The 15,925-nt window shown below is 43.5% G+C and overlaps 2 protein-coding genes across 2 annotated transcripts in view; both read left to right on the top strand.

Moving 5' to 3' along the window:
• UVSSA (UV stimulated scaffold protein A) overlaps nt 1–15,925 on the top strand; it is a 58,484-nt gene that overhangs the window by 31,004 nt on the left and 11,555 nt on the right. The window contains exons 8-11 of the mRNA XM_048942485.1: nt 4,590–4,767; nt 5,176–5,328; nt 14,236–14,419; nt 15,230–15,341. Of these exons, the coding sequence (XP_048798442.1) occupies nt 4,590–4,767; nt 5,176–5,328; nt 14,236–14,419; nt 15,230–15,341 (627 nt within the window). The remainder of the gene's footprint in view (nt 1–4,589; nt 4,768–5,175; nt 5,329–14,235; nt 14,420–15,229; nt 15,342–15,925) is intronic.
• On the top strand, nt 5,719–8,881 carry LOC125692247 (uncharacterized). Its single transcript, XM_048942497.1, has 2 exons — nt 5,719–6,305; nt 6,434–8,881. The coding sequence occupies exons 1-2, from the start codon at nt 6,127–6,129 to the stop codon at nt 7,182–7,184; spliced, it is 930 nt and encodes a 309-aa protein (XP_048798454.1). The 5' UTR covers nt 5,719–6,126; the 3' UTR covers nt 7,185–8,881.

Here is a 15,925-nt window from a genome sequence, read left to right as displayed (position 1 = left end):
TTACTGTATTTTTTCAGGAAAGTTGAAGTCTGTCATGCTTGTTTATGTTCTGCCTCTGTTTTTTCAATTAAACTGAAGTGAATGTGAAGTAGCTAAATTTCATCTAAATTCGCACAGCTGAGGAAGCCCATGCTTGCTCTTTCTCTAAATTTTCACTGAGGGGCTTTTATCTCCCCCTAATCCCGCCATTTCTGTCAGGACATAATCTCTTTCTCAAATTTACATTTTAATTACAAGGCCAGCTGAACTAGCTAAAATCAATAATGTCAGCATTCAGCAGCCTAACTTCGGCTGAAACCCCAGCCTCTCTCTTTCCTTCTATCGATTTGTCTTGAGAATACGCTCTACTTTATTGCCTCAGGCAAATAGATGCCATTTGGTCAATTTAAACAAAAAGGGGGACTTGAACATTTTTATGATTCTTTCTGAAAGCTGCCAGTGGAACAATTTGAAGCCAGGTACTGTGCTTGTGTCGAATAAAATGCACAGAACAACAGAGTTCTTAAGAGGAATTTTACTTGTAAAGCTGCACTTAATTCCATCTGCATTTTAAAAACAAAGCAACAGAAAAACCAACCCTGATATTGAGATGGCACTGTCTGCATAGTGGCTCTTCATCTCGTTAGCAAGGACTGATTTTATGAACAGATGAAAAAAATCCACGGTAGAGGTGGTGTTAGCAGTGTGGCAATGTATTTACCTTTAGCTGTTTTCCTGTTAATGGTTTAAAATAAGAACTCAATGGGAAAAATAGTTTTTCTTGTAGCTCCTAAGAATTCTTGTATTGATCCTTTGAGTGTGATTTTATCTAATTGTCAACTTGTCCATTTGTCTCTCTTTTTCTGTGTTGTTGAGTGCCTGCCTCTGCTGTCCCCTGCTGAACAAAATCAGTGTATTAATGAGTGGGCAATTCTGCTTCCATACGTATGATAGGAAGAAAATTGAATAGAGCTAGGATTGTCTGAGAACTTCTGGTGTATGTGCACATATCTCTCTGAAGAGAAATAGAGATGTGGTAAGAGATGCACACCTGATAGCTTTCATTTAAAGATTATCTGTATACAGGGTACTCACGCTCTCAAAACCTTTGCTTTAAACAATCCTTTGCAGAAAGATATTCTTGTTCCTTAAAAAAAAAAAAAAGGCATTTTAAGTGCTAGATACAGTCTAAGCAATTTTGCTTTACAGATACAGTCTGCCGCACATATTTTCTGAGCTAACCTTGCACATGCCAAATGTTGTGTTTGCTTGTAATGGTTTCTAACATAATGGGAAGCTTGCTTGTCTAAATCCTGACAGTTCTAGAGACAGTCTTTTGGGTTAATTCTGTCTCACTTTGATCATTTTGATACAAAGCACCCTAGAAGGGCTTTTTGCTTTTTACACAATGACAGAAGCTGAGATGCAGTCCTGTCCTTCCCCTTACCAGTTAGATAAATTCAAGCTTATTCCCTTCAGTGAAATATTAAATGTTGAGACAAAATATTTCTGTGGAGGTTCCATCAACCCTTATGAATGGCAAGTCTACAGCCTAGTAAACATGACATCATTTCTTGTTAGCCTAGATGTTCCTTTGCTTAGTTCCAACTATTCTGCTTAATTATCACTGCTGCTCCTTCTGCTAATTTTCAGGCCATTTTCCAATGTACAGATTACTTTTTTAAACAATTGTAATTTCTTTTTAAGCAGTGTTCTTTCCAGCCTTGTTGACTTTGGGAAGCAAAGTAAGGTAGCAAGGTGAATGTGACACATTCGTTGCTTTCAGTAGAGAAGGTGATGTGAGGATGACTGGGTAAGGAAGGAGCACTGATATGCTCATCAGTGGCATCACCAGGGGCGAGAAGGCTTTGTCTGTCTGCAGCTGGCAGGCCTGCAAGGCTTTCACTGGACAGTATGTGTTCTGTTGTCTTGAGGTTTGCTGAAGTCTTTGGCCTCATGGTCTCAAGTTATGAAATGTTTAGTTACTGATGATTGAGTGGCATGCAGGATGCGCTCAGTGTGTACTTTGTTACTGCAGATATTTAAGAGAAAGGAAGCATGCAGTCGGCCTTGGGTACCTTCTCTGACACATCCTGGGATGTACACCTAGATGGTCTCTGGCAAATTCCACGTGAACTTCTCCTTTTCTAGTTGTTATCTTCTGAAATATTTGATGACTAAGTAAAGCAAAGCAAGATTACTTACAGATACAGCTTCAGGGCTCACTGGAAGTGAACAGAAAGAAGAGGCAGAAGGAATGTCCCATATCAACAGTGGCTAAAACTTGTTGGGTGAATGCAGGTTGCTTTCCTTAAGAAGTCTGAGGTATTTCTCTGGAAACTTTAGTCTGAAACTATGACTACTTTTGGTTGATAATTTTTTGGGGGAGATGTTATTTCAATTTCTTTTATGAAAAAGCATTCTGGAAGGGAAAACATTGTCTGTTACATAGGTGTGAGGAACCACATCTTTCCATTGCAGCTGCTGTTGGCTGAAAAGTTCTCGTTACTGCTGCCAGTTAATAGAGTTGCTTCAGCTGGTAGCAGCATGTGCTATTCAACTGCTTGGTCTATCTAATTGCATCATTACTGTCCATGCTGACTGGCTAATCGAGCTGTATGAAGTGATTAAGTCGCCCCACCGCTGAGCTGCTGTTGCTGAGCTCTGCCTGAAGCTGCCTCGCAGTGGGTTTGTTCCTCAGGTGTCACTCATGCGTTTATTGTCCCTTCAGAGCACTCTGTGGCTGTACTGCTGTGCTTCTTAGATTGTTTATCTTGGCATGTTGTGTATTTTAGTATCTGTGAAAGAAGAAAGTTGTCTAGATAATTCTGTTTGAGGATGTACTTAGGAATTGAAACTGAATTGTTATTTGATGTAGTGTTAGTAGCTCTTTCATTCCACTTTACCTTGATGTAACTGTGAGTATAGAAATGACATCTTAGCAAGATAGACACTTGTGACACTAGAAACCTGCATACAGAAAGCAGTATCACATTTTAGACTAACATATATTACAGAATCACAGAATCACAGAATCACCCGGGTTGGAAGGGACCCCAAGGATCATGTAGTTCCAACCCCCCTGCCTAGCAGGGCCACCAAACATACACATTCAGATCAGGTTGCCCAGGACCCCGTCCAGCCTGGCCTTAAACACGTCCAAGGACGGGGCATCCACAACCTCCCTGGGCAGCCCGTTCCAGGGCCTAACCACTCTCCTAGTAAAGAACTTCCCCCTAACATCTAACCTAAATCTTCCCTCCTTCAACTTAAAACCATTTCCCCTAGTCCTGCTGTTGTCAGCCCTTTTGAAGAGTTTACTCCCCTCCTGGGTGTAGGTTCCCTTCAGGTACTGATAGGCTGCAATGAGGTCACCCCGCAGCCTTCTCTTCTCCAGGCTGAACAAGCCCAACTCCCTCAGCCTGTCCTCATAGGGGAGCTGCTCCAGCCCCCTGATCATCTTAGTCGCCCTCCTCTGGACCCTTTCCAAAATCTCAATGTCCTTCTTGTACTGAGGGCTCCACACCTGGACACAGTACTCCAGGTGGGGCCTCACAAGAGCCGAGTAGAGAGGGACAATCACCTCCCTGTCCCTGCTGGCCACCCCTCTCCTGATGGAACCCAGGATCCCATTTGCCTTTCGAGCTGCCAGAGCACACTGCTGGCTCATATTCAGTCTCTCGTCCATCAGGACCCCCAAGTCCTTCTCTGCCGAGCTGCTCTCAAGGACCGCTCCTCCCAGCCTGTACAGGTGCCTGGGGTTCTTCCGGCCCAAATGCAAAACCTTGCACTTTGCCGTGTTGAACCTCATCAGGTTCACCCGAGCCCAGCCCTCCAGCCTGTCGAGGTCCCTCTGAATGGCATCCCTTCCTTCCACCGTATCAACCGCACCACTCAGCTTGGTGTCGTCAGCAAACTTGCTGAGGGTGCACTCGATTCCCTCATCGATGTCATTAATAAAGATGTTAAAGAGCACCGGTCCCAAGACAGACCCTTGGGGGACACCACTTGTTACCGGCCTCCACCTGGACATAGAGCCATTGACCACCACCCTCTGTCTGCGGCCTTTCAACCAATTGCTTATCCATCGGGTCGTCCACCCATCAAATCCACTTCCCTCCAATTTGGAGATGAGGATGTGGTGGGGGACCATGTCAAAGGCCTTGCTCAGGTCCAGGTAAATGACATCGGTCGCCTTCCCTTCGTCCACCAATGCCGTCACTCCATCATAGAAGGCCACAAGATTAGTTAGGCATGACCTTCCTTTGGTGAAGCCGTGCTGAAGCAAACAAGCTCAAACAAGCTCAACATATATTGTTAAAATCCCTTTTTCCAAGACCAAGTAATGCCATTCTTTGCTTTCACATGATGTCACACGAATTTAAAAGTTTGTTTGCTGTCATTAGCTTCTCAGTATGTTTCTGTTTCAAAATCCAAAATAGTAAAACGTTGTAGACAGAAATACCACTGTGTATGAGTGGGATTGATACCTAACATGAATTGAAAAGACTGTCCCTCTACAAGTGATGGCATTATGAACTGCTTTGGGCCTGCGGTGAAGCATGGAGGGCAGGGGAAATGAACCCACTCAACACTGATTTCTTTTTCAGGCCTTGAGCCTCAGTCACCCCCAAAAGCACCAGCAAGGAAGGCTCCTGCAGGACCAGCTCCGTTCAGCTCCCGTGCCCGGCTGAAAGGGAATGAAGATGAACTTGATCCAACTTGTGCAGCTGCAACATTGAAGCTCATCAGAGACAAACTACAAAAGTTAACACCTCCACAGGCCAGGTTATTTTTATTCAAATTCTTAGGATCCATAGGAGCCTCTTGCTCTTACTTGTATTTATTAATAAAGCAAGCACAAAGAAGATTGCAGGAACTGAGCATACTAAAGGTTTAGGCTGCCTTGTTTCCATTTTAAAGGTATAATTATTTTGCTCAGATGTGTATTTACTGCTTAAAATTTGGGAGTTTGTTAATGATTGCTTTGGACTATTAAGGAATATTTTACTAATCACTTGGTTTAGGTTTAATTTGGTGTTAGTGGCCTCAGTGTATCCTTTGAGATGAGAGGAAAAAAAGACAACACTGTAAAAGCAGTTGTCCTAGATCTAAGTTAACATTAGGGTTGGTATGAAAACAGAGAACAAGTTGTGGTCACTTGTTCTCTCTTGACTTTTCATTGTTTTTCTCTAGTGAGTCTGCAACTACTGAGCCAGCAGCTTTGGAAGAACCTGACAGTAAGAGAAGAAAACTAGAAGAGGAAAGAGCTAAAGCTCCCCTCATGCCTTTTGGGTTAGATCTTCACTACTGGGGACAGGATCAGCCAAGTGCTGGGAAGATTCTCAAGTAAATGCTCTTTCTCTTTTAAGATAGATTAAACAAATACATAGATTTACTTGTACTCAGAGGTCACACAGTGGGGTGGCTGCTATTTCTTTTGATAATTACTTCTTTCTCTTGTGTTGTGGGACCCATAAACAAAGTCAGAAATTCTACCTTAAAAGGGTATTTGTTTTGAGAAGTTGTGGTACTAATTAAATATCCTTTGATGCTTTAAAGCACATTTTTTCTGCTCTTTTCATGTTTGTGTATTATTTGCAGCATGGCAGCACTTCAGTTTAAATTGGTACGCTTGTTTTTGCTGCGGTGACGTGCGTCAGAGCAGGTAAGACTGCGCTGGGCAAGGGATCTCAAGTAAAAGTCTGACCAAAAAAGCTCTTTTTAGGGCTAGTTTGAAGCTAGCAGTGGTGCCGCGCTGCTAGCGGGGATCTAGCAGCTTGTGGGCGGGATCTTGACTCGGCGGGGGTGGTGCCGGCTCTGCCTGCTCTTTATCTCTGGGGCTTGACCTTGACCCATTTGTTGTGTGAATAAAAATAGACCAGGGAGGGCGGGAACCGGTTCCCGCCCACACAACACAAGCCAGAAGGTGTGGAAAGGTGCTCTGGCCACCTTGGGTGGAGGTAGTCAGTGTGTGAGGGCCACTAGCACTTCATTGCCCATTCATTAAGGCAGCAGTGGGGAGCAGAGGCTGTGTCTTGTGTCAGCAAGGGTGGGTGCTCTTGTCTTTTTCTGAGGTGACTGGCTCTCCTGTTTACACTGACACCCCCCCTTCAGTCATGGTCCTCACCAGGAAACGTGCTTCCCATGCGAAGACTGTGGCAACCCAGACAGAGGGTCTGCTTAATGATGTGGCGGTTCAGGTCTCTGGCTGCCGGGAGTGCCTCAGCCTGCTGCTGCCGGGGGAGGATGGGAAGGATGCCACTTGTGTGCGGTGTGAGCAGCTGGATGAGCTGCTCAACCTGGTGGTGGAGCTTAGGGAGGAGGTAAGTAGACTGCGGACCATCAGGGAGTGCGAGCGAGAGATTGACTGGTGGAGTGACTCTCTGCGAGAAAGGCGCAGAGATTGCACTACCCAGACGGAGAGAACAATGGACCCTCTCTCTCATTGTAGTCAAACAGGGAGAGACAGCTTGAGAGAAGATGAGGAATGGCAGCTGGTCTCATCCCGGCGTCGCAGGCAACCCCCAAGTTCTCGACCTACCTCGGTTCCCCTGATCCCTCTCTGTAATAGGTATGAAACCCTGAAACCAGAGGGAGAGGTGACTGATGATAATGTGGGAGCACTGCCGCCAAGCTTGCCTAAGGTGAGGCGGTCAGCTCCGCGTTTAAAGACTGCCTCCTCCAAGAAAGAAAGGAGAGTGGTAGTTGTAGGTGACTCTCTTCTGAGAGGAACAGAGGGTCCAATATGTCGTCCTGACCCTACCCGTAGGGAGGTGTGCTGCCTTCCTGCAGCCCGGGTCAGGGATATTTCTAGAAAACTCCCCAGCCTTATCCGCCCCTCTGATTATTATCCTCTATTGATAGTTCAGGCCGGCAGTGATGAGATCCCTGTTAGAAGCCTGAGGATTATAAAAAATGATTTTAGGAGACTGGGGAAGTCAGTTGATGGAGCGGGCATACAAGTAGTGTTTGCCAGCATTCCCTTGGTGACAGGGATGAACGCTGAAATGACCAGGAAAAGCCATCTTATAAATGCATGGCTGAGAGGCTGGTGCAAGCGTAAAAATTTTGGATTCTTTGATCATGGGGTGGTCTATTCGGCATCTGGCCTGAGGTCTGATGATGGGAATTGCTTGTCTCCAAAAGGGAGACGGATACTTGCCCAGGAGCTGGCGGGACTTGTAGAGAGGGCTTTAAACTAGATAGGAAGGGGGAGGGGGATAAAGCCAGGCCTGCTAGAGAGCAGCCTGGGGAAGTGGTAGTGGGATTAGGTGAGAGGCGAGGGGCTCAGCTGAGGTGCGTCTACACTAATGCACGCAGCATGGGCAACAAACAAGAAGAGTTGGAAGCCATTGTGCAGCAGGCAAACTATGACCTAGTTGCCATAACGGAAACGTGGTGGGATTGCTCCCACGATTGGAGTGCTGCAATGGATGGCTATAAACTCTTCAGGAAAGATAGGCAAGGAAGGCGGGGTGGAGGTGTAGCTCTCTATGTTAGGGAATGCTTTTACGCTACTGAGATTATGACTGGGGACGATAACGTTGAATCCCTATGGGTAAAGATCAGAGGAAGGGCTGACAAGACAGGCACCCTGGTGGGCGTCTGTTATAGACCCCCAAATCAAGATGAAGAAACAGACGAGATATTCTATAAGCAGCTGGCACAAGCTGCACAGTCGCCTGCCCTTGTCCTCATGGGGGACTTTAACTTCCCTGACGTATGCTGGGAGTACAGCACAGCACAGAGGAAGCAGTCTAGGAGGTTTCTGGAATGCGTAGAGGACAACTTCCTGATACAGCTGGTCGGGGAGCCCACGAGAGGAACTGCCCCACTAGACCTGCTGTTCACAAACAGGGAAGGTTTGGTGGGAGATGTGGAGGTTGGAGGCTGTCTTGGACAGAGTGATCATGAAATGATAGACTTCGTGATTCACGGTGGAGCCTGGAGGGGGAATAGTAATACTGCTACCTTGGACTTCAGGAGGGCGGACTTTGAATTGTTCAGGGGACTAATAGGGGGAGTCCCCTGGCATTCAGTCCTAGCGAGCAAAGGGGTCCAAGAGAGCTGGTTGCTCTTCAAAAAGGAAGTCTTAAGGGCGCAGGAGCAGGCAGTCCCCCTGAGCTGCAAAATGAGCCGGCGGGGAAGAAGACCGGCGTGGATGAATAGGGAGCTATTCCTGAGGCTCCGGGAGAAAAAGAGAATCTACCGCCTGTGGAAAGAGGGACAGGCCACTCAAAATGAATACAGGGAAGTTGTTAGGATGTGTAGAGGTGAAATCAGAAAGGCAAAAGCTCAGCTTGAATTTAACCTAGCTGCTGGTGTGAAAAGGAATAAGAAACTCTTTTATAAATACGTTAACAGTAAGAGGAGGACAAAGGAGAATATCCACTCTTTGCTGGATGAGGCTGGGAATGTGACCACTGAGGATAAGGAAAAGGCGGAGGTTCTGAATGCCTTCTTTACGTCTGTCTTTAAAAGTCAGACCAGTTATCCTCAGGATACCCCTCTCTCTGACCTGGTAATCTCGGCCGGGAAGCACACTAACCCCCCTGTGATTCTGAAAGAAACAGTCAGAGGCCTACTGCTCCAGCTGGACTGTCACAAGTCGATGGGGCCAGATGAGATCCACCCGAGAGTGCTGAGGGAACTGGCGGAGGTGATAGCCGAGCCGCTTTCCATCATCTATCAGCGCTCCTTGTTGACTGGTGAGGTCCCAGATGACTGGAGGCTTGCCAATGTGACTCCCATTTATAAGAAAGGTCGTAAGGAGGATCCGGGGAACTACAGGCCTGTCAGCCTGACCTCGGTGCCAGGGAAGGTTATGGAGCAGATTGTCTTGAGGGAGATCATGCGGCATGTGCAGGGTGACCGGGGGATCAGGCCTAGCCAGCATGGGTTTATGAAGGGCAGGTCCTGTTTGACCAACCTGATCTCCTTCTATGATCTAGTGACCCATCTGGTGGATGAAGGAAAGGCTGTTGATGTGGTCTACCTAGACTTCAGCAAAGCCTTTGACACTGTCTCCCACAGCATTCTCCTGCAGAAGCTGGCAGCCAGAGGCTTGGATGGGTACACTCTTGGCTGGGTAAGGAGCTGGCTGGAGGGCCGGGCACAGAGAGTGGTGGTGAATGGAGTCAAATCCAGCTGGCGACCGGTCGTGAGTGGTGTTCCGCAGGGGTCGGTGCTGGGGCCTGTCCTCTTCAATATCTTTATTGATGACCTCGATGAGGGCATCGAGTGCACCCTCAGTAAATTCGCAGATGACACTAAATTGGCTGGAAGTGTGGATCTGCCTGGGGGTAGCGAGGCCCTACAGAGGGATCTGGACAGGCTGGAGAGCTGGGCTGGAGCCAATGGAATGAGTTTCAACAAGGCCAAATGCCGGGTCCTGCACTTCGGCCACAACAACCCCAGGCGACGCTACAGGCTTGGGGCGGTGTGGCTGGAGGACTGCGTAGAGGAAATGGACCTGGGGGTATTGATTGATGCTCGGCTGAACATGAGCCGACAGTGTGCCCAGGTGGCCAAGAAGGCCAATGGCATCCTGGCTTGCATCAGAAACAGTGTTGCAAGCAGGAGCAGAGAGGTGATTGTTCCCCTATATTCAGCACTCGTGAGGCCGCACCTCGAGTACTGTGTCCAGTTTTGGGCCCCTCACTGCAAGAAAGATATTGAGGCCCTGGAACGTGTTCAAAGAAGGGCAACGAAGCTGGTGAGGGGTCTGGAACACAGGCCATATGAGGAGAGGCTGAAGGAGCTGGGAATGTTCAGCCTGGAGAAGAGGAGGCTCAGGGGAGACCTTATTGCTCTCTATAACTTCCTGAAGGGAGGTTGTAGTGAGCTGGGGGTCGGCCTCTTCTCTCGTGTCATTAGGGATAGGACCAGGGGGAATGGTTTCAAGCTACGCCAGGGGAAATTCAGGCTGGACATGAGGAAGTATTACTTTTCAGAAAGGGTGGTCAGGCACTGGAATGGACTGCCCAGGGAGGTGGTGGAATCACCGAGCCTGGGGGTGTTCAAGGAAAGACTGGATGTTGCGTTGAGGGACATGGTTTAGTAGGAGCTATTGGGAATAGGTGAACGGTTGGACTGGGTGATCTTTTAGGTCTTTTCCAACCTTAGTGATTCTATGATTCTATGATTCTATGGCAGCACTTCAGTTTAAATTGGTACCTTATTATGCAAAGTGTTCTGCAGGTCCATAATAGGCAGTCCCTCTGCTGAAGACTTCACAGTCCAAATAAACAACAGGCAGGGTAGGAGAATGACTAGGGTGGTGTGGGGTATTTTTCCTGACTTTACAGAGTGGTAACTGGGGAAACTGATACGCTTGTTCAGTCACACAAGGAGTAAGTGGCAGTTGCAGGATTTGTATTTTGATCTCTCACTTTCCATTCTTGTTTGGGAAGGCTCTGTGTTCCTTAGAGATGAAGCACTGCTGGTTTGAGAAAAACTCTAGCAATGCTAGGGGCAGCAGATTGTAGATACGCTTCAGAACTTATTTCTAGCAGTTTGTTTTTAAAGCCCATTTTTAGTACTAGTATTTTTATATGAATGTTGGGCTGCAAAGTCTTTCCTTTGTGTATAAATTCAATTTAAGTCCACCAGGAATTTCCTATCAGCATGTACCATATTTTGCTTGAAAAGGGCAAAGATCATTGACTAGCTGGCTTGAAGATCAAGCTTGTAAGTTCTCAGCAGTGCTATTTTAACTTAGTTTGTTTCCTTACTAAAGCGAATAAATTAAAAACCCAGTAATCATAATGTAGACTAGAGTAATAATGCTATACATACAAAATGTAAATAGTGCTGCAGTGCAAACCCAAGGGAAATGCCATCATCATCATTTCCGCCTTTGGAAACAGGAACCCTGGTTTTCATGACAGGTCCTTCTGCCTGCCAATGTTCCATGTAACAGTATTCATCTTCACTTTTTAACAATAGCTAGGTGAATGTTCACCCTGTGGAAATCAGCCTAATTTGCTGATTGCTAGTGCCTTTTTTAGATAATACCCTCTCAACTGTATATTTGCTGAGCAAAGGAACAAGAAGAAAGCTTTGCCTCCTGTACTTGATTATACAAAGTGCTGAATTTATTTTAAATTATTGAAAGTCAGTGAAATTTTATACATAACAGGGCTTTAACAGATACTCCAAGCTTTGGTCTCTGTCTGGTTAGGTGTAACCAGGCTATAAACTGGTTAAGATTTTCAGCAAGGCTTTAAGAAGCGGTTGACTTTGATAATGCCAAAAAGGTAGTAAGGCCTTATTTTACATTGCAAATGAGTTATTCAAGTCATAAGTGAAATGAAAAGCATATTTCACTGCCTGTCTGCCTTGTGCTGTACTGTTTTATTTTTATGCTTCTCAATAAAATAGAGGGCATACTTCTGAACCTTATGGTCTATAACTACAGATATGCCAATCTAACCAAAGATAATTTAAGTAATCCTGCACATACAATACCATTGACCCCTGGATGTAAAACGTTATTTATTGAAAAAGTAAAACAGTCATTGACCAACTCCTTCAACTTTTCTATCTTACAGAGATGCTAGAAAAAAGCCACACCAACAATAGACAACAGTGAAGTGTGTATGGGATTTCAATCTTTTAAATCTGAAGTGGCAGTCTTTCCCCTTCACTTATTTAACATTACACTTCACAACACCACGTGTGAGAAATTAACATTTTAAAATGTTGGTAGTAAGACTTGCTGTGAAGAAAGATGGCTTTCCTAATCATCTTTAGCTGGTAAATGTAACCATGTGTTACTGTAACCCACAGTTTGAGCTGTACTTTTTTTCCCACTTCAGACTTCACTTGCAACACCTATAAAGTTAGTTTAAGAAATCTTAACAAGATTGTTGTACTGTGTAGGGACTGCTATGCTAGTTAACCTATGCTAGTTAACCAATAGGTTTTGGAAAAAGCACGTGCCTTCCAGATTGATTTACCACTTCCCTGAGTTACAGATCTTACTTAGGGTGCTTACTCATAGGCTGAAGGCAAATGAGGGCTAGGATACAGCTCACCCTAGCCTGCTTCTGATACTTGAATTAGCTCGTTTACTCCTTGCTTGAAGATCTCTCTGTGCATCACACTGCTTTAGAACTGATGTTTACTCAAGGTTTTCTTAGGCTTCCCATTACTATTAAATTTTATATGAATTTGTGGAAAGAGTGCAATGTTTCCAATAGCTGGATTTTTCTTTCAGAAGTTAACAGGAAGTTAACCTGTTAGCATCACTTTATTCTTTTCTCCACTGTAACGAATGTGGAGAGGAAGTATTTTATATGGTAATAATAGTGTGTTTGAATGTCTGTGTAGGAATCAGTCTTTGAAGTCCAGTTCCAAATACTAATCAGTGCTCTATAGAGCAAAACATAATTTCAGTTCCCTTCGGATTCGTGGGATATAGATTGTAGCAAGTAGTAAAAATATTAAATAGAATTTTCTCTCGACTGGGAAGGTTGGCACACAACTGTTAACTGCTTCTTCATTATCATGTAACTGTAAGTACACTGGTAGTCCCTCCTTGTACCTGCATGATAATTAATGCAGAGCTGGTAGTCATCTTGTTTTTAGGACTTCATTAAAACTGAGTAAGCAAATCAATCTCATTCTTTCATTTGTTGTCTGTTGTATAATCTTGTTGCCTTTATGAATTTAAAGTATCATATCATTCAAAAGTATTAATGTATTTAAAAGATGCATGTAACTTTTCTGTTCAGTTTGTATTTTGCAGATTGAAAACTTTTTGCAACGAAATATTGTGAAGATGTATCTGTATTACTGTGCTTAATGCTGTTCACTAGCCCCCATTGTTACTCTTTTATCTCCTAGTGAAGTGATACATATTTTGTGGCAGGTTAGAATTTTTCTGGCACCGGTGAGGTAGGAGTGATGACAGAATTGTTGGACAGAAGGGATCTCTAAGGATTCTCCTTACTGAACTTTTTTTTTTTTCCTCATGATTTGGCAAACCACAGAACACAGAATGGTTTCAGAATTACTTGTCCTTTCTTAACCGAGCTCTGATCTCATGACATAATTTGAAATGGTGAGCTAGTGCATTAAAAACAACATCTACATCTGTTACAGATTGCTTGATTCAGATGAATTTCTTCCACTTTTTGTTACTTGTCATTTGCTGAAAACTTGCTTAGGTAAAATTCACACTAACTCTTCATCTCCACTAAGATCTTTGTTAAAGTGTTGACTTGTGTACGTTGCTGATTTCCCATTGCAAAGGGAAATCCAGTTTTCATGTGTATGTCTGCCATCTACAAAAGGCGAAGTCACCAGCAGTAGTATGTACTGTCAGAGGTATAATCACTGCATCCTGAGGCTGACATCTAGAATGAGTCAGTTAATTGCTCTCTGAAGTTGCCTGTCAGCCTAGAATGAATTTGATTGGTACTGTTAGGAAAATTCTAAAATGTTACAGGGTCTCCAGCGTTCTTGTTTCTGTTCTCTCCCATTCCCCACATCTATTGACATGGTACTAACTGTATTTGTAGTACAATAAGAAGGAGTATACTTGTCTGTATGTGTTTGTAAATACAGGTAAGACTCACGTTTTAAAATACATTCTCAATGAATTAGCTTAGTTCCTAGAGGAACACCCTGTAAGTTTTTCAGTGTTACTAACACTGTGCAGAAGAACAGCCTACTGAACCTAGAAGAATCTCTGATGCTCAGCTGATGGGTCTCAGTATGTCACAAGATGCTCGTTTCAGCTTCTGCTTCTCTGCAGTTACAGGAGTGCAGCTGCCAGGAGTTAGATCAGACAAGTTAAGATCAAGCTGTGTCCTCTCTGATCTGTCTTGTGTTTTCTACTATAGGAATATTATGTTATAAAGAGTATTAACCACAGAATTACAAAGTTGTTCACTGAAACTGGACATTGAGTGACTGCCTCTGAATGGCAAATCACCAGCTAGAGCTAAGACTGGCGAGAGATGAGCTGGTTAAAAGAGAAATCAATACTACACAGGCTTTGGTGATATTTTCAAAACTTATCTTCATAATAGGAAACTACTACTCCTTCTTAAGACTCTAGCTTTTTTTTTCTAACTCTATGATAAACCTTCCCCTCCTTTTACATATAATTTTACTTCAGGATTACACTGTATCTCTCTGCTTTCTTATACACTGAGCTTATGTTTCATCCAGGTGGCTCAGCACGCTTGGCTGGGAAAGGCACAACTTATCTACAAAGAAATAATTTCTGCATTGTTTTCCCAGATTTACTTCCGAGCATCGATTTTGGGCACCCAGTGAAGTAGAGGAAGAGGTAGAAAATAAAGAAATAACCGAAATGTTAAACACCAGATATATAACATTTGCTGGCAAGTTTGAACCAGTGAAGCATAAATGTCGAGCGCCAATGCCTGATGGAAGTCTGTGTGAAAGACAAGATCGGATTAAGGTGAGCACCAAGTAACCTGATTTCCAGAATATGTGGAAATTATATCTTATATGGAGAGGATCTCATTAAAACATACCTATAGAAGTTTATTTTGCATTATGAATATAGTACAAGGGATCAAGTGATAGCTACGCTTGGAGAAGTTTGCTGATGATACCTGTTTTTCTTTTGTTAAGGAAGTTGTGCTTGTTCAAAGAACTCTCAAATATTTCTGGCATTCATTTGAAGTATTTATATTGTATTTATTACTCTTACATTGAAGTATTTGACAGTGAAACAGTGAAAGTCGGTTTCTGAAAAGTTCTTCTAATGTAGGGCATAGTTGACAGTAGTTTTAGAAGCGTGGTTGGTTGGAGGACTAAGAAATTTTATTCACAAATTAAATGTTATGAAAGCCGTATCCTATGCAGCCTCTAATTATGAGCCCTACTAAGCAGAGATCCTTTATTTACATACCTCATTCTAATATCCCCATTCTTGTATTATCTGACATTGCATTAAGGTACTTTAAATGGGATTGTACCAGGAAAAGGGTATAGCATAAACAGTAAACATGATGCAGCATGAGCACCCTGGTTCCAGGGGTGGTAGGATGTACTCCCTCTTAAGAACAAATACTCATATCACAGAGATTATTTCTTTGATATTCTGAATGAATTCAACATGTGATGTTTATGGGATCCTGATGCCTTACAACAAGGTGTAGAGTTTTACCACTTGATTCCAGTATCAGGGCATATGCTATATTGAAAAACATGTAAATATATTTTCATTCTAAAGCTGTGAATTTTTTTTCCTTTCTTTCTCAAGTGTCCTTTCCATGGAAAGATAATTCCTCGGGATGAGTGTGGGGTTCCTATCAATGCAGAGGACAGAGCCAGAGAAGAAAAGATGCGCTTTGAGAAGCAAGCAAATAAGCCAGGTTTGTGTGTCCATAGCAACTGGAAAAAATATCAAAATATTAGGTAGAGGTGAAGATAAACTTTGAGACTATGCATGTGTATTTTACAAATGCTTATATAGAGAGAATAAAATATTTACAGTATCTATAATTTATTTACATTTTACATCAGATTATTTATAGTATCTACAATTGGACAACAATCTCAGAAGTTGGACAAGTGAGGTGCAATGTATGGATGAAAAGCTGATCCTTTCATTGCTGAAAACACAAGTTAAGATACGCAGAACTGGATCATATTTCCATTTTGCTCCTGGCCACATTCTCTCATATAAATCCCCAAATTTTAATTTGCAGATAATTTATGATGATTCTTTCTTGTCTCATAAGTATGACTGAATACACACACAGAATAAGGTTAGCTTTGCAATTTGTTCTTTATTTTCAGTGATTCTCATAATGTTCCTAACACTTCTCAGGCAGTAGTATTATATTATTTATCATGAAGAACATTATATTAAAAACAGGCTGCAGTTCTGGTAAGGACATCCTCTAACCATGCTGGTCCCCAAGAGTTGTGATTACTGTAATGTAACAATAATATT

This window comes from Lagopus muta, chromosome 4 (genome assembly GCF_023343835.1).
Source record: "Lagopus muta isolate bLagMut1 chromosome 4, bLagMut1 primary, whole genome shotgun sequence".
Lineage (NCBI taxonomy): Eukaryota > Metazoa > Chordata > Aves > Galliformes > Phasianidae > Lagopus > Lagopus muta.
This window is presented reverse-complemented; position numbering and strand designations above follow the sequence as displayed.